At 43.9% G+C, this 19400-nt stretch overlaps 1 protein-coding gene across 1 annotated transcript; it reads right to left on the bottom strand.

Moving 5' to 3' along the window:
* Nucleotides 1–85: 85 nt before the first annotated feature.
* CSUI_002156 (anonymous antigen-1) lies at nucleotides 86–18748 on the bottom strand. The gene is made up of 16 exons (XM_068062358.1): nucleotides 18406–18748; nucleotides 15829–17208; nucleotides 14979–15453; nucleotides 14088–14396; nucleotides 13215–13372; nucleotides 12398–12605; nucleotides 10679–11729; nucleotides 9195–9684; nucleotides 8127–8672; nucleotides 7372–7477; nucleotides 6918–7226; nucleotides 5906–6237; nucleotides 5213–5297; nucleotides 4266–4470; nucleotides 3398–3528; nucleotides 86–2830 (listed from the first exon to the last, which is right to left on the bottom strand). The coding sequence occupies exons 1-16, from the start codon at nucleotides 18676–18678 to the stop codon at nucleotides 2676–2678; spliced, it is 6213 nt and encodes a 2070-aa protein (XP_067925676.1). The 5' UTR covers nucleotides 18679–18748; the 3' UTR covers nucleotides 86–2675.
* Nucleotides 18749–19400: the final 652 nt, after the last annotated feature.

Raw genomic sequence — 19400 nt, forward strand, 5'->3', positions numbered from 1 at the left:
GCACTGTGGCCCCGCCACCGTGTCAGGCTTATGCAAGCAACGCGGCTGCTATCTGCGGATGCTCTTTTGCATCAGACTGTCTCTGGCTACGACTCTCGGGAGCCGTCATCTGGCAATAATAATGATCATGGATTAATACGTGAAGGGCGTGGGACTAGGAGGCCGTGGTTTAACAAGGCTTGGCCCTTGTGAGGGGGAGCAACGGTTCAGCCCCAGTGCAGATGTCCAGGACCCGCTTCAGAAACACGTCCACAACGCGCGCGTTTGACCAGTGTCTAACGGCGCAAATTCTGTATTCCCATGAAGGAAGACGCAGAGAACACCACGCTAACCAGCCTCATAGCTCTTTCGGCAACAGAAAGTGCTGGGGCTCTGATTCGACATCGGCACACCCTGTTGGGCTACGACGTCTCCATCGCGGAAAAAATGCGAAGCCGCGACGTAGCAGCACCACGAAAAGCTACTCACGTACAAAGCCCAGTGACCTGCTCTTCCAACTAAACTTGGAGGCAAAAAGAAGTGTTGAGCCTGTAGGCCCTTCCTCTTGATGAGAAATCATTGCCCTCGTGCCTATCTTTTCGTTTTTGTAGGAGTATCTCCAACTTCTTTTTTCAGGTCTAGACTTTTTCACTCTTTTTGTTACGACATACTATTGGTTTTGAGCACGCGAAGCAAAACTCTCGGAGCCGCCGTTTATGTGCCTTCTCGACCTCCGAGCTTTGAAACAAGACGACTGGCTGTCGCAGTCAGTAGAAACCAGGAGGGGAAAGAACAGAGCACTCCTTTCCTTTTTCCCCTCTCTATCGCACCACCATTCCTGAGAGATACATCACTGTTTGTGGTGGTTCGCTGGTAGCGTGTGTGTCTCTCTCTCTTCAGCTGACAACGTGCTTGATCCGAGAGAACCATCGCGATGCGCTACTACTATCACTACCCTCCTGGCTTAGCTTAGCCTTCTCTCAAGAGTAATCCCGAAGAAAGAAGCAAGCATGGTCGAAAGTAAAGAATCCTAAATGGATCAATGCGCTGTCTCCAAACGATTAAACCTCCTCCATTCCCCGGAAAGAAGTGGTGATTCACGGTAGATAATACGACAACAACCTCTTTTTGAAGGGGGGAAGGAACCCTTGACTCACTGCTTCGGGTAAAGTGTGAAATAACTTCGTGAATGGATGGATGAGTGCGCCCATCAATCAATCTATCTATCTTTCACTCACGTGTGGTAATGAAAAATTAAGAAAAGAAGGATGACACAAAGCTAAAACGAGCGAAACAATCATCCATCCGGCTGACAACACACAGGCCGCTCGCATGAAAAAACTTCGGCCTCCTTCCTCTTCTCCATCTCGCGTTCTTTACGTCTCACTCACTCACAACCGTCAAGGAAATCAAGATGACTAGAAGAAAAACTCTCTCATCTAGTCCGCAGTTTCTCTCATCATGACAGCCATAGGCCTACGAGTACATGCCCGCCGCTACCGTTTGCTTCCCGTCTCCCTCCCAACTGACGCTGGTGATGGATGGACAGACAAGCTGAGCGAAAACCCCCAAGGAGGAAATGGTTTGAACGACAGAAAAAAGAAAAAGCGAATGATTTGCTGATCAAAACGAGAAAAGGACGGCTGATCTTGCCACCAAAACGAACTAGCTCTAGATGCCTGCCTGGAGGATGTATAGATAGATTGGCAAAGAGGTGCTGCCCGAATTATAACATCTCTTTCTTTCGCTTTAACCACCAAGTTTTGATACAAAAACACCCATCACACTCGTCCCTTTTTCTCGAATCTTCTTGAAGAGTAGATATAATAAAGAAAAGAAGAAAAGGGGCTTTTTCAGAGAAGGCCACTCACTGCGAACAAACAAAACAGAATCGCCTCGCTGTCACACGACAAGAGTTTCTCACCTTTCTTCTTCTACCAACGAAATCACCACCCACCATCTATACCTTCCTTCTCTTCCTCTCTTCGCTTCTTTAGCCCTACATCACAAGGCACTACGAGATTTGCACTCCCAGTGCCAGGCGGGTCTGCCATCTTGTTGTGGTCATGTCTCTCTTTTTCCTTCTCGATCAAGTCGCATCACCATTCTCGTCTTTCCTCACTACTGCCACACAGCGAAAGAAAGCTGAACTTTCTTATATCACCTCGTCTATACAAATCTCCATTTCTCTTGATCTCTCTTCTCTTAACACTAGTCAAGATCTCTTTGAAATGCTGTCTTCTCGAAACAAGATGTATGTCTGTCTTTCGTTCCGTTCAATCGTGTTTCAGTACCCTGTCGTTCTTATCAAGAGAAAGCCAGACTTTTCCGTCTTTTTGACATACCCACAAAAAGCAACCGCAGCCTGTGCATGCATCGCATCTTCCCCCCCNNCTTCTCTCTATTCACATCTCTCTTTGCTTTCTCTCCCCTCCCTGCCTTTCCTCACCACCAAAAAGTCGGTTAGCCAACCCGTCCTTCCCTTTCCTTTTGACAAACTATCTCTTTCTCTGTCTTCTTGATTTCTTTCTTTCTTTTCTATCATCATCTTGATTGCTTTCTCTTTCTTGAAAAGGCAAGGCAGCAAGGCAGTTGTTAGCATTGAGAAAGATAAAAAGAAAGCGAAGAAGAAATAAGAGTGAGGGTTCTCTTTCTTCTTCTTCCCCTTGCGGATGAAAGTGAATGAAAACAACATCTTAAAAGTTGTATGTCGCAGCATCTCTCCATTGCACCATCATGTCTACAAACTGATCTCTCTCTTTCTGTGTCTTGGCTTTCATAGGGAGCTCAACGCCATTCGGATGATCGTCATTCGGGGGCCCAAACAGACACATAGTCAGCTTAGCAGTAACTGCAATCGACAAGAAAGACACACATATCGCCACGGAGATAGGATAAGGCCGTACACCCAACAGAGAAGTAACAAGGAACGCCCCTCCCTCCCTTCTCGGAACGTACTTACACACCATCGCTCACTGGATATGACTGAGATATCCACACATAGGTATATAGCTGTAAAGGAATATACATAGGACAAAGATTCATACACGTATATAGTAACTTGTCGAAGCTCTGATCAATACTTATAGCTAAAGATATCCGATACAGACTAGAAGACGATATAAAGTAAAGGATGCTCCGACTGCTACCCTAGGAGATTCTGCAGGTCCACCCGCGAGGAACATTTCACTCTGGTCTACACAAAATCCCCTATATATATGAACAGAAAGGTCATCCACCTTCTCTTCAGATATATAGTGGTACATATGGATGTATATATCTGTATCCCTATATCTCTGTATCCACATATATATACACATATAAACGCACAACGTGGAGAGAGGTTGATCAACAGATGACCATAAGGATAGAAAAGTTTTCGCATCCCCCAGTTGTCAAGAGAGAGGAAGAGACGTACTCTTTCTAGGTTCTTTCTTGTTAGCAGCTTGGAGGGCTGGATGTGAGAGACCTTTAGCGACGTTCCTTATACGTACAATAGGTACGCGATTGTTGAACTCTTGATCAGCGCCCAAACTCCATTCAAACGCGCTGGAAAGAGAAAGATCAGACAAAGCAGACACATACACAAAAAAGCACAGAGGTGAAGATGCTTGCAAGAAAGAAGGAAAGAACGGAGATGAGAGAGATACCATGCACCTCAAAAGATTCTGATCAGCCTCTATCCAAACTCGCATACGAAAGGGGGGACGCATCTACACAAGAGGAATAGAAAAACACTTTATGAAGATGTGCAAGTGATCTTCCTTTCTTCTATTGAGAAACATACACTTTGTCACACTCTTTCGTTGTGTATATCCTTCACTCCCCTTCCTCTGCTGTACGATAGACACCCATCCGTAGAGAAAGAGGCTCACATACATAATCTGTCTACATACATATCTAAGTCAAAGATCATCTTTTAGAGATAAAAAGCCTCCGAGAAGCAAAGTCGTCGTCTTACCCTTCAACAGACACCACCCACCCACGTCGCGCAGCGTCTGTCAATACACCGGGGCAGTGTCTATACACCTTGGGTAAAGTGTCACTATATGATGAACAACACTCTATCTCTTGCAAGAAAAACATAAAAAAGAACCTATCTCACCAGAGCTGTAACAACAGCAGGAGTAGTAGTTGTAGTGGAAGAAGAAGAAGAACCACTGCAACATTAGGATGAACAGCGGCAGAGATATCATCTTGAAATACCTCTTCTCCCAGCTTTCCATGTGAAGACCGACCGGTGCATGCAAGCCATACATCTATCTATCAGTCAATCTATCACTTACTTGAGATCCTGCGAACTTCTCCATCGAATTTCTTCACGTTCTTTATCGCCTAAGAAGACCTTCAGTTTACCTCCCTTACGTAGGGCTTCTTTAACAGCTGACGGGAGATCGTGTACACCATTAGGATAAGGGTCAACGTTCCATTCTGTCAAAGTAAAGTCAAGCTCTGTAATAGTCTTGCTAAACGCATCGAAAGAATCTTGGCCTGAACCACAGAGAGACCCACACAGGCATAGAGACAGATGCATAACAATAAGAAGAGAAAGAAAAAGATGGTGCTAACGTGGTAGTCGAACGTACAAAGACTCTCAAGATGGTGCTAACGTGGTAGTCGAACGTACAAAGACTCTCACTGAAGGGTCAACTGAAATGGAGGTGTACATGCATCAGCACAACTGTACAGACATCACGTCATACTCTTCACATAGATGTATAGAAGGAAGCATAACCTCCAAGGTCTCCATCCAGGCATTCACCCCGGAGGATGTACACTTACGTACACAAACAAACATGTACAGTCACTACATATATATATATATGTATATATGTATTACACGTTCCTAACTATGGTGACGACAGGTAGTGCCCTGCATGCAGACGGTAGAGATGTCTGCAAGTATGTGTGCCTGGGTATGAGGTGACCGCAAGATCTCAAGGAAGAAGGAACGAAGAGATCTCTCACATTTCTTCTTCTTCTTCACAGCTTACAGTGGGTAGACACGTACGTAGACCCAGTGTAAACCGTTTCCACCATATAATAGATGCTATAGGTATGTATGTATACACCACCACATAGAAAATCTCTCCTCGAGATCTCCAACAGCTAACACAGAGAGATAGTATCTATCTATCTATCTTATACACTGAACCCAATGCGGATATATATCATAATGGATGAAGAAAGAATCACCATAATACTAATCCAAACGATCTTTCTCTATGCTTACTCGAGCCCATAGCATCGACAGTCTTCTGGCACTGCTCTTTGATCGCCTTCTCATCTGCCTTCTTCGACGCGAGTTTTCCCACACTCTACACAGAAGAAAAAAGACATTACATACATCCTACATATATCCATACATAGCACATATATACATATATATGTACATACATACACACACTTCACCACCCACCCAAGCAAGCATCTCGCGGAAGAGTCTACTTTCGAATACATAAATCCACATATTGTATCATACATATATACATATAGACATCACATCTACATAAATAGGTACAGAGAGAGATTACAGCAAGAGGAGGAAGATAACAAAATCCTGCCTCCTTTCCTATGGAGACCACAAGACTCAACCTGAAGAGACACCTCTTCACTCCAAATAACTAACCGACAACCCACACTACTCCTTTACTCCTACATGTGTCCCCTCATGCCTACACTAGCTCTATAGAAATCCGAAGAAGGAAAACTTCCTATCTATCTATCTATGAGGAACCATCTACACATGTCTCCATCTCCGTATGTCCGATCCCACACGTAGCCATCTCTCTCTCTCTCCCCACCCCCACCATATGCCTACAGGGGCACGTATACTCCTCCTATAGCTAGCTACCGCTATCTCTTCCTCCCACCTACTCCCCCCCTCTTCTCTCATCATATCATGCAGATCTTCCTCGCCACTTACCGACTTGAGAGCAGAGATAAGATCCTTTGTCTTGATGCCTTCATACATGTCTCCGCTCGTCATAGCAATTGAGTTGATGATTACACAGCATAACTGCGTCGTTGTCGCTTCTCCAGCGAAGTTCGTCAGGACTTGGATCATCACTTGATCGATTCCACTGCCTACAAGACTATCCGCGCCCATCTGTTCTGATGCGAAGTAGGCCGCCAAACCAATACACACTCTCTGCAGGCGAAGTTGCTTTCCATGAGCCTCCGTCCCAGCGCAGGCACAAAGAGCTTGAAGGATCGCTCCGATCATCACTTCATCCATACCCATGTGATACCACCCACCTAATGGAAAGAACAGAAAGAAGGGGGAGAGAAAGGTACAGACAGAAAAGATAGGTATGCTAATACAGAGATGGAGAAACACAGATATGAAAAGGAAATGAGTTGTTTCATACATCATCAAATACGTACACATACCTATATATACATGTATGAATGCGTCCCTAGTTGTTCTACTTGAATCTACGCATACATGTATATAAATATAGATACATAAATATGCATATATTCATAGTTGTACGTAGATATCTTGATGAAAACAAGTGCGCATGCACCAGACGTTCGTGAAGATACCCTACACATTCTGTCTAGGTGTAAGATCTTATGTTAAAGAACACTTCCCCGTTTTTCTTTCTCTCCTTCTCTCGATCATAAGCATACATCAGGAAAAGTCTTATCTCTCATGTCACTACACTTCACGTCTCTTCTATCTTCTTACTTTTCCTTTCCTCTTTCTTTTCTCTTCCACACACACATCTTGACATCCATACCTATTTCTCTGTATCTACGAAAGTGACACATATATATCTTTCCATCCATATCTATCTCCACATCCATCATCTATCTATCTATAAATCTTTCTCTGTTGTATCTATCTCTATCTCTCTTCCCACCTTCCCTATCTCTACCCAGCTGTGGTCTTGTGTTATGTGTGACTCCGAAGGAAGGGCCTGTCCCCTTACCATAAGCAGCATTAGCTAAGGCATCTGGATCAGGCTCAGGAACTTCAATCTCATCAGGGGGTGGCTCAGGGGCGTCTTCTCCTTCCTGCAGATTCTCCATGACCGCGTTATATTCGGCGACGGCTTGTTCATGCGCCTCACGTGCTTGCCGCTCGCATTCATCATGCAAGGCCTGGACCGCCGCCTGTCTTTCTGCTTGGCTTCGAGTTGTGAAGTATAAAAGCCCCAGAAGCACTCGACACGCCTCCAGCATAACCATCGGGTGATTGATCGACTTACATATCACATTCGCTATCGTGGCTATGCCTCCTGGAGAAATGAAAGAAAGAGAGAGAAGGGAGAAAAAGGCATGATGAAGGGAAAGAAAAGAACATGAAGAAGAACAACAAGAAGAATGACAGCAAAAAGAGTTGGTAGTAGACAAAGAAGAGAAACGAAGAGAATCTTCGCTTACCAGCGTTGCAGTATTCAAAGGCAAGCTCTTCATTACGTACAACACGTCGCGTACACCTTAAGCCACCTACTACAAGATCCGTCACTTCATTCCCCTCCGCATCGACCTGTCGAAAAAAGACGCACGACAGGTCAAAGAAGAACAAGAAAAGATACCAACAGGTAAGTAAAACACGGACACCAGAAACGAAGATGGAGCCGAAAAGATTGTCTTCCCTGTCGTTACATCTATCTACATATGTATATACATATCGATAGAGAGCGAGAGACTGTGAGTGAGGAAGATACACCGGAAATGTCAACGGAAGACGTCACTTTGCTCCTATAGACATATATAGACACATATACATATATATATATATATATATATATACATGCACCTCGAGACCTATCTATCTTTGATCTATCGTTGATGTATCTTTGATCTTTCTTTAATCTATCTATCTGTTTATCTATTGAGACTCTCGAACGAGGTATGTCAACTTGATAAATGAAAAGCAGCGGGGGACAAAAACCAAACCAAGGCGATCGACGGATTTCCTATGTATATCGACCTCTCTACATGTATATATGTCTCTCTCTATATATATATAGATAGATCTATTCATATAGACGTCGTCCGAACTGATAGAAGTACCGAACACGCAGTCGATCTTCTTTCTCAGTCATCCCCAAACACACTAACTCAGCTCACACTCCCTTCCCCTTCCTTCTCTCTTCCTGTCCCTCTCTCTCTCTTTTTTCTTTCTCTCTTACCTCAACGCATCCGACGAGAATGGAGAAGACGTCGGCATCCATCATTTTTTGTATGGAATCTTTGATAGTACTTTGAATGCCTAAGAGATGTATGCCTAACGTTAAGAGACCGACGTCATAATCGAATTGATGGATGATGCGTATGGTTGTCTCGATCCCCCCGTTATCAGCGAAGACCTCTGCATTCTCAGGTAATCGACAGAGACTCGCTTCAATATCCAGAAGTAAGAGAAGTGCTTTCGTATCTGAACGCCCTTGCTTGGCAACTGCCATACAAGGAAGCAAACACACCCCGAACTTCCTCATATTTCTTTCTTCATTCTCCATGACAAGATTCGCTAGAGTCCGACACCCTGTCTCTAGTTGCGCGTCTGGAAAGGTCTCGCTTAGGTTGCTTAGCCATGTGCTGTAGGCGTTCTCAATTCCCGCATCTAAGAAAGGCTGAATATTCGGGGTGTAGAGAGACAAATTGCTTATCGCTTTGAAAACTGACTCTAAACAGCGAATGGCCGACTTCTCCTCTGATCCATCATAGCTTGAAAGACCCTAAGGGAAAGAAAGAAAGAAAGACAGAACGAAGAGGGAGGAGATGGAGAGAGAAGGAGAGGAAAGTTGGAGAGAGAGATAAGGGGAAAGATAACGAAAGAGAGAACTAAAAAAGGTACAACATGATGTGAGAAAACACATCGATCTATAGAGAAAAGATGTAAAGAAGAGAGACAATTCGAGAGAAGATATTTCCAAGAGAACATGTTAAAACAGAGAGCGAAAAGGGGCGAGAGAGAGACAGAGAGAGAAAGACAAGCATTACAACATTATACAAGCTTCTCTTCTTGGGACATGCAGGCCCTGAAGAAGATGGAAGTTGCTTCCCCGAGGTATCATATCCACAGTGTGTCGACTCGTGTAAGTTCATAGGCGAAACACCGCGCTGTCCGATATGGCGCATGCTTATGAATGGAGACGTAAAGGTCTACACAAGACACACATATCTGTAGACAGGGAGGTACATACCTACATATCTATCTAGCTATCTATATAGAGAGATTTATATGTGAGTGAACGTACCTTGACAAGAGCCGCGGGAGCTCCATTGGTCCCAAGATACTTTTTCATAGTTTCGTTCTTGTAGAGAAGGTTACATAGGAGAACACTTGCAGCGTTACATACATCATACTCATGCCCTCTCTGATTCAGAACCTTCACATTGAGATCAGGGCCTCCGAGCTTGGCGAAGATTTCTGTATTCTTCTTGTGTCCGATACAGATATTCGCAAAGGCAAGACAGACATTCGTTAAGACGGCAGTGGCTGCGGGGTTGGGGAGAGATCTTTGCAAGAGCTCCGTGCATGCATGCACCCCATTTAATTCTCCAATCTTCGTCTTGATTTCGGGCACAACCGCTAAGCTTCCAAGAAGGAAAAGAACATCGGGAAGTAGAGCTATATCCGCATTGACATCTTGCACCACCGCTATCAGACGCTGAAGAACGTTCGCTTTAAGGAGCTCATCGACATGCGCGTCACTCACAACCCGACGCATCGCTCGGAAGACATGTCTGAAAAGAATAAAGGAAAAGAAAAGACCGTCCTAGTAATTACCACCGCACAAAGATAAAGGAGGAGATGAAATAGAAGACAATGAAGAAAGAAAGAGAGACAAGAAGAGAGAAACAGAGAAAGAGAAAGAGAAACATACAAAACAGAAGAGACAAAGACTGGCGTGTCTCGAGGAAGTCTTCACAAGGAGATGGACTGCCCACAGTGATACATACACATATGTACACATACAAATCCACTTGCACTCGTGCACGATCATACATACATATCCATATATACATACACACCGTTACTCATGTATACACATTCTTACATAGAGATACATGCCTCTTGGTCTGGATGAATGAATGAAGGGTTGCTGTCTCACATTCCCTACGCCTGCGTCCAAATCTCTATGAATGACCAACCACAGCAGCAACTATACTTAGAGTAGTAACAAGGACCATAGGCACCATCCTCATCATCGTTATCATCCTCATAAGAAGAAGCTCCTTCCATAGTTTTTTCTTTCTTCCTTCTCTTTTCCACTCTCTTCTATGACCGATCCATCCATCGACCGATCTCCAACTGAATGAAGACTCCTGTCAACTCAAATGAGAAGAGCCCCGCCAAGACAATTCCTACTGCTTCTGTCGTCTCGATCAGAGCCAGCCAGTGGTGCTTCTTCATGAAATCCACAGAAAACACCCCGCCCTCCTTCTCTCTTCTTTACCAGGATACACATGGACTACATCGACAGAGATAGATATGATGTCCTACGTATGTCCCGATATGTAGGAACATGTACGTATATGTATGTCGGTAGGTATGTATATGTATGTACGTCTGTATGTAAGATGAATATGCATGAATAGAACAGTGATAATGTATCAAGACAGCAGAGCCAACCGAAGAGGAAGAGATTATGAAGATCCCAAGAGAGCCACATATGTATAAATAGAAAGATAGAAGATGAATTCATCTCTTTCTCTTTCTTTGCATGTGGTACTTTACCTGAGTAGGGTGGATGTGTATTGTCCCTTATCATAGTCATCCCATGTTCGTATGAGCTCGGTCATGATGGGGGTTTTATTGTAAAGATTTCGATTAACGGCTGTTCTTTCCACAAGGAAGTATCTTGCGCAGAGTTGCTCTTCAGCCCGTTCATTCCCGAGCTTCTTGGCGTTGTTGTTGATGCGAGTGCATGCATCGGTCACGATCTGGGGACAGCCAGGGATTCTCGCTGAGTCTTGTGCCGCAGGAGGATGTTTACAGAAGGCGACAAGAGCTTTAACCGCATAGAGAACAATTTCTTCATCTTTCTGGCCCTTAATAAGAGAGAACTCCATCTTGGCGAAGTCATTTGACTGAAGAAGCTTCACATTAGAGACACTTGAAGCGAGAATTTCAAAGGCCATATTCCCGTACTGATGATCTGCGCCCATAGCAGTCTGATGGTCCAGCTGTTCCTGGTTGTACATACCCATCTGTGTAAAGAGAAATTCCGCTTCTTCTTGGAGAATCGCCACTTCATTCACCGCCACAGATAGACCTTGAGCTGCGCGATTATTCAGAAGTTCAAAGACATCTTTACACGTCTTTTCACGGGGCTGATCATCTTCCATAGCTTGTCGGATCATCGCGACTTTCTCTTTCAACTGACGACCAAAATCATCTCCATAGTAATCTCCGAGATTCTCAATGCCTTGTAATGTCTCTTCTAAGCCGTACACATCATGTAGCTGTCGTCCATTCCCTTCTTGTGAGACCAACTGCATCATAAGCTCACAGAAGGTATCCGCACATTCGGGATCGGTTTGGATCACACTCGAGGCCTCTGCGCATAGCTTCGGAACGGCTTCCTTCACTGTACGCGCTGTCACATTCGCGTCTGCTACAGATAAGCCTTGAAGAGCTCGGTTTACTTCCTTGATCACCCCAGGATTCTCGGGATATTCTTCGATCGCTTGAAGAAGAGCTTCGAAACCCTGGCACTTCTCCACTTCTCCTGTCAGGCTCGCTGTACCCGCCGCAAGGAGCACCCGCGCCATGGCCGCGTAGAGACCTGGAGAAGGGGAGGAGGAAAAGAGAACAGAAAAGAAGAAGAAAGAAAGAAACAAAGCAACAGACTATACATCAAAGAGAGACAACAGATAGATATATATACATGATACACAGGTACACACATAGATAGATATATATATATATATACACCCTATACATAGATACACACATGGATAGGTATACAGAGCCTTGGAAAAATAAGCAATGTCTCTCTCAGGCGATGTATGTCTTATGCGACACGTACATGAGAGGTCTATACAGTCTAGATGTTTGCATGAGTCAAGAAAGAGAGAGCTTCCCAGACAGCACTTCTTTTCTCCCTATGAACACATTGACAATGATGAGAATTATGTAGTCGCGTAGAGAGAGAGGGAGGGGAAATCCCACAGGAGAGAAAGAGATGCAGAACCCCAGCACGAAGAGAGTAACACAAGAAGAGAATAGATCCAACGATAGAACAACTTCTCTAGGATTTTGAAGCAGCTTTATCAGTGACTCGAGAAACTTTATCTTCTCAAGCCTTGTCTTCCATGAAATCTAGAAATGTCTTCTTCCATCTTGAAACCATTCATTCTCATTTTGATGGAGAGCAAGACAGATAGCTAGCTATTCTCCTACGGCAACCCTTACTCCTCCTCCTCCTCTGATCGATAACCTGTATCTTCTTACCAGCCCGCTCTTCGTCAGTTAAGCGTTTTCGATCATCCTCCGCTTTAAGTCGCATCGTCAGCTTCTTCAAGGCCTGTTCTTTGATAAGAACTTCATTATACGCTCCTGATAGAAGCATACGCTCGATCATGTGCATGTAGGCCAACTGACGTGCCTCTGACGCGTTCGCTCCAACCAAAGCGTCACAATCTCGAAGCACCGAACCATCCTATTCAAAGAGACAAGGAGAGAAAATGAAAGAAAGATGAAGATGATGCTGATGAGAATGAAGAAAAAGGTTAAGATGTGTAGTCTCATGGTCGCCCTCATCAAGCATATATAGAGCCATCCACATATCAAACAACATAAAGCAGATACAGTTTAGACACGTCCTATCTATCTATGTATGTCTAGCTCTCTAGATATATAGAGATGTGTAAGTAGAAAGATAGACGCACTGAAGAGAGATAGGTAGACAGATCTAGATGAATACATCACGAAGCTCAACTGCGCAGAAACCAAAAAGCAACACGACCAAGCCTCCTATCACAACGCATCACCCGCGACCTACATACATATGTATACAGCTACCTGTCCATAGAAATACACCTAGAGAAATATATAGAGATGTCTATCGCATATCTATCTCTTTCTATGCAAGAGAAAAGACGGATTCCCTTCTTGGATTTGACTCGTTTCTCAACAAGAAGAGAACGGAGGTCTATCTTCTGCTTGTCTGTGTCTTCATCGTCACCCCTCCTCCTCATAGTAGAAGTAGGAGTAGTACTACTGTAAGGAGAGAATGAATGGCCGAAGTGTTAGTAGTGCTGTTGCATACCGCGAGTTTAGGATGAGGTTCGTATCCTGCTTGAGCGAGATTATAGGCGAGAGCACCTAAGAGTTCCATGCCAGCCGTGACGACGCCATCGTTCCCTTGGTGCTGTTGCATCAGAAGAACCGTCAAAGCCACCATATCTCCACTAGATCCCTGCATATCTATCAAGAGAATACCGAGATTCAAGATCAAAAGAGAAACAAAGCAAGGGGAAAGGGGGGGTTCATTCATTCGGTCATCATGATGTATGAGAGAAGGAGTGCGATTTGTCTGTTTCTACATAGATGGAGAAGAAAAGGACAATGTCCCATTCATCTACCCCACGATGTCACACGAGTTCTGTATGTATGTCTATGTATGTATGTAGGTATGTCTGTATGTAGGTATATAGAGAGACTCTGTATTCTGATTATGAATAGGTTTTATGCATGAAAGAGAGAGAGAGAAAAAGTGGTTGAAAGAGAGGGAGATCCCCGCTAACACAGAGATACAGAAACGACAGACATCCCAGTCTCGATTCTCTTCATACATCTCTCGCTCTCTCTCGATTGTCCTTTCGATTGACGACATCTCCCCTCTCCCTCCCTCTTTCTAATCTGTCTCATAAGAGCATGTCTATTCATCGATACGTACACATACATAATACCCATTCATACATCAGCACTGGTAAACTCCTACCACAAGACTATCGATCACACCACCTATATGTATACATACACACATATAGAAATAGATCTATACATATATGTTTCCCTCTGTACCTCTATCTGTCTCTATCTCTTTCTCTCTCTATATATATATAGCGTATCCAACTATGTATAGAGTGGCGTCGCTACGTATGTATAGAGTAGACGAGAACCGTGAAATAAATCTTACTTTGCATGATAAGACCACATCCAGTAGCGTCTTCAGCGAAGTATCGCAAGAACTCGAGAATTCTTGCGACTGTCTCGGCATCGTTTTTATGCATTTCGAGAAGAGCGTAGGTCTGTGGCAGCATCCCTGGAGCGACTTCAAGAACGGTAGGCATGGAGTAGGGATTTGCACAGCAGGCGGCCATGGAGCGATAGGCGGGCCCGAGGAATCTCTTATTATTGTTAACTTCTCCTGATGTGACCATATTCGCATATTGATGCAACATGCCTGATGCCGTCATAGCCCACGCTCCAAAAGGATCATTCGGATCTGAAAGAAAAAGAAAGAAAGAAAGAAGAGAACGCACAAAAAGCACGGTACAATGTCCGTATGTGAATAGAAAGAAGGGAAGAAATGCTGAAAGAGACAGATCAGATATGTATACTGAGAGACATAGATGCAAGAAGAGAGGGTGTATCTATCCATGTACAGTATCATATACAACACATACATCTACACGTTAGATATATATATATATATATGTATACATACATGTATATATATATATATATATGAGATATACATAGATATGAATGAAGACACCTAGATATCTGACTGACAACAAGAGCCAACGGGGTTTCTCTATCTACCTATATACATAAATATCTATACACATACACATACGTATATGTAGAAATCCCCTTTTCGACTAAGAAAGGCATGCAGATACTTTGGTTTCTCCCACCAGACGACACCCCTCATAAAGCCTTCTCTTTTCATCCTGCATCCATCCATCCATCTCTCTCTCTCTCTCATTATCTCTCCTGACTCGATCTTCATTCTTATCTCAATCCTTCACTCTTTATTGCATTCTTCTTTCTTCTTCTTTTCTCTCTTCTTTCTTGGTCTTACCATCAAAGCATCGATCGCATAGCCTCCTCGTGACAAGAGCGACATTGCCCTCAAGTCTTTCATTGCCAGGCGCATTTTGCAGAGCCACCACAAGAGCTCCAAGACACTTCTCTGTATGCTGAAGAGCGTCCTTGGGATCTTCTAAAGGCGCCGCTAAGAACATAGCGAGACGCGCACAGAGATTATCGACCTTCATGGTCATATTCTCATCTCCGCTTTCGACAACTTCGATGATTTGGAGCATAAGAGACTTGATCTGCTCATCGGCCCCCATCTTAGCGAAGAGCTCTCCTCCCAATCTCGTAACTTCTTCGCTTTCGGAGTGGATTCTCATGGCATCGGCGACCTGCTCCATCACTCCTAACTCTCTTAGGACGGCGCGGTCTTCAACCGTTACTAGTTTGTTCAGGACATCGAGAAGATGAATGACAGCTTGCTCGTTGTTCTTCTGTTTGGATAGCGCCGCTGTCACCACCTAAAAGAGAAGTCGAAGAGAACGGAGGAGAACAGAGGGAGATAGATAGAGTCATACACGAAATGAAAGATACGGGGGAGGGGGGGGCAGACAGAAAGGAGGACAGAAACAGAAAGAAAGGAAACAGAAGGAAAAGACAAGAGAAAGAAGGAAGAAAACGAGCGATGGAATTAACTGCATGCATGTGATTCTCTCAAGGAAAGATGTGTCATCTCACCCCATGTCATATGACTCCTGTCCTTAACACATACACACCCAAGTATACGGTGTACATACACCTCTCCATGCATACACCTCGTGCTCCCTTCTCCATATCATCACCATCATGCCCACCCATCATCTCCCTCCCTCCCCCATCTTCGTTGTTCTCCATACCTGTGCAGGGAATCTGACGTCATTATCATAGAATCTTCTGAGATCTTCATGGACACCTAGAAGAGCTAGCGTTTTCGCGGCTTCTGTGGTTAATTGCTCATCATCTCCATATTCATCTATAATGCGGAAGAGGGCAGTCACGGCTCCGGCATCGGCGATCTTTGTAGCCATGGTCGGATCGTTGGTAGTTTCAAGAAGCTCTTGGAGGGCCTTCATAGCGACCAGCTTGTTCTCCTTCTTAGGGTCATTTTGTATGACATAGACGAGCTTTTGAAGGAGCGTCTCGAACTCTGGTTGAGCCGTGAGCATTTGAACTCTTTCGGGTGTGGTAGCCATGGCGGCTAGACACCCGCATGTCGCGGCTAGGACAGGGGCGCTTTGGGGAAAGTTGTCAATGCCTAGGCATAAGGTATTGACGAAATTGCGTTCAAAGGCGAGTTCTGCGGATCTCTTATCAGCCTTCAATAAGAGCCGTAAAGCATCTAAGCAATGGACTGCTGCTTCTTCTGAATATTGGCTTTGGGGGGATTTCAAATTCTCATAAAAGTTTATTAAAGTCGCGACATTTCCCGATTTAATGAGATGTGTACGACCTGTACGTACAGCTGCGACTTGTTCCATTGCATGCGCACATTCACTAATGGTCGCATCATACAAATCTTTTCCTAAGATATCATACTCGGTGACGGCATGCGCATCCGCTTCATGAGACACAATGTATTCTTGGTATTTACACATATGCTGTCCTATATTAAGTCTCGCGGCAGTTTTCGCTCCCTCCGCTGAGATGAGTAGCTCATTCAATGAGGAGAGATTCTCATGTAACTTGGCAAAGTTGTTTTTATCACATGCATCATCGCATTCCGTTAAAAGATCTTGGATTTCTCTTTCTAAAGCATCTGTAGGCATCAAAAGAGCTAAGAGCGGGGCGATCGTACGCTTCAATTCCTTCGACTTCGGGTGAGTCCTCATCGCTACCTTCAAGGCTTGTAAACAATTGCACTTTCTCATCGTCTCTGCGGAGCTTGGATCGATCTTCGCACATGTCGCTAAGACAGCAAAGCCAGCTATCTGCGCATCTAAATACATCGGCGCACGATTCAAATATTGTACGACAGCGTTCATCCCTCCTGTACGTGATAAGATCGCAACGCCTTGGCCTCCGTCACATTGGACAAGATAATTAAGAGCCTCTAAGCAATTGATCTGAGCTCGTCGACTATCTGGGTATTTCCTCATAACCTTTAGAACGCCCTCAATACACTGCTCCAGATTCTCCGGCCCCGAGATTCTCATCGTCGCTGCCAAATCACGAAAAGCCGCTGTATCGACTACTAAAATGTTGCTATCTGGCTCTTCCAGCTCAACGACGCGCTTCACCTGAGGAGGGAGGGAAGGAGAGGGAGAGGGGGAGAAAGAAAGAAAAGGGGATGGATGAGAAGAAGATGAGAAGAACACAGGAAGAACGTGATGGAAAGTTAAAGAATCACAGACGAAAGAAAGAAAGAGGATGGGGATGAAGAGACTGAACAGCAGAAGAGATACAGAGAAAGTGTACGATAGATAGATAAAGATAGATAGACAACACGACAGAGGAATGAATCTAAAGAGAAAAGGAAAGAAAGATTTCGTCTTCTTATTCTTCTTCTGCTTCTAACCCCCTTGTTGTATACAAGCCCTCCGCTGTGCTCTGCGCGGTGAGAGCGTCCACGTATGTATATATATATATATATACATACATGCGTATATCAATATATATAAGAGAGAAGAGGCGACAGAACACCTTCACGTATATACCGCAAGACCCCTAGATTGAGAAGCACGACTGAGGAAGAGAGAGGGAGAATCACCTCACACACATAGATGTGTATGTACATACATAGATGTATACATGGTGTATCTCCTCTCTGACTATACCTTTTTGAAAGACATCGGGGGTGATCAGACGTATATAGGCAAGACAAGAAGAGAGAAGACGCAGATCCCCACAGATTCTTCTTCATGGTGAAAATGATGGCGACGACGATATAAGGCGACTCTTCTTTACAAGAAAAAAGGAGGTGATCTATCTATCTATATATCTATCAAAACAATCCATCGATTCCTCCACACGATAGGAAGACACCCGAGATATTCCGCTACAACAATTACTATGGCTAGTAGGACTCCTCAAAGCACTACCCCTACCCCGCTGCTTCCTAAATCTCTGTATATACACACACTCTGTCTATCTCTCTCTCGATATGAATACATATTTGTAGGTGCATCTCACCTGCCTTTTCAGACGTTCCATCTGAACATGTACATGTATCTGGGTTACTACTACATGCATGCACCAAGATAACCACATCCAGCCACCCCCTTGAGGGAAGACGTGGTGGCTAGGCCCAACCATCCCCAGACATACATGTGTGTGTCTATCATGCATCAACATCCTATATCACATCATGATATATATATATATATCATGATGTAGTCCATATCCAGGTACATCTATAGATAGATAGATAGGTATACACATGTATCTATGGATAGATCTCGCTAGATAGAACGATAGCGTCGGTGAGAGTGTCTTACCTGGGGTAGGCATGCAATATCACACATCGATACAAAGGCAGCAGTGAGATCTCCATCTCCACTGATTTTGATGGTTTTGACAGTCTTCAACCCCGCCCTAACAATTCGCCCTTGGCCTTCGAACCTCGTGCATTCGATCCACGAGGCAATCCCCTTTAAAATCGTATCCGCTAGATAAGAAACATGCCGAAAGAAAGAAGAAAATACAAAAGAAAGAGAGACAGAAGAGATGAAGACTATGATGGAAGATATATAGACACATATAACATACATACGTAAGAAAGATTCATTGGGTATCACTGCTTACTCAACGGGATGAGGATGTATACATGGACAGATATACAAATCTATCTATGTAGTATATACACGTGTACATATAAGAAGACAAGTATAACGACGTGATGGTTTCATATCATTGTAAGACATCTAGAAAAGAAATGAACGGCAAGAGGCAATAGAAAGAAGAGAGGCATGATAGGTATGCATTGATGCACAAGAATACATACATAAACACACATACACGCCTTCACGAGATAGGAATCTAAATAGATAGATAGACAAATAGCTAAACAGACATGCAGAAAGAGAAATAGATCAATAAATACAGAAGTTAAGATATGCACATACATATAAATACACAATAGATTTAGCTAGCATAGATAGACACATACAAAAGCAATATACAGATGTCCATGAAAATAATGAACAAATCAGCAGACAGATAGATAAAGACAGATATAAATATACATAGATGGACAGATATAGATAGGTATACATATACATAGACAGATAAATACAGTTACAAAGAGTAGGTACGAGAAATAAAGCGCCATGATAGAGAGAAATGACATGCGAAGTCTATCTAGACAGACAGTTGGGTGAATTACGAAGTCGATGAAGACACGCATTTCATTCACATCGTAAGAAACACAAAATTCTGTACAGACACTGATCTCCCCCTCCGCATGCACAGAAATTCTCCCTAGATCTACACC

The sequence above is a fragment of the Cystoisospora suis genome (genome assembly GCF_002600585.1).
Source record: "Cystoisospora suis strain Wien I chromosome Unknown contig_896, whole genome shotgun sequence".
Classification (NCBI taxonomy): Eukaryota; Apicomplexa; class Conoidasida; order Eucoccidiorida; family Sarcocystidae; genus Cystoisospora; species Cystoisospora suis.

Excerpts from the sequence above, each read along its gene's own strand:
- CSUI_002156 (XM_068062358.1), bottom strand. The coding sequence starts at position 18,678 with ATGTATGTTATATGTGTCTATATATCTTCCATCATAGTCTTCATCTCT. Across the intron at positions 12,606-13,214 it reads AACCTCATCCTAAACTCGCG|GATGGTTCGGTGCTTCGAGA; the intron begins GTATGCAACAGC and ends CTCTTTGAATAG. Across the intron at positions 9,685-10,678 it reads TACACATCCACCCTACTCAG|ACATGTCTTCCGAGCGATGC; the intron begins GTAAAGTACCAC and ends TATTCTTTTCAG.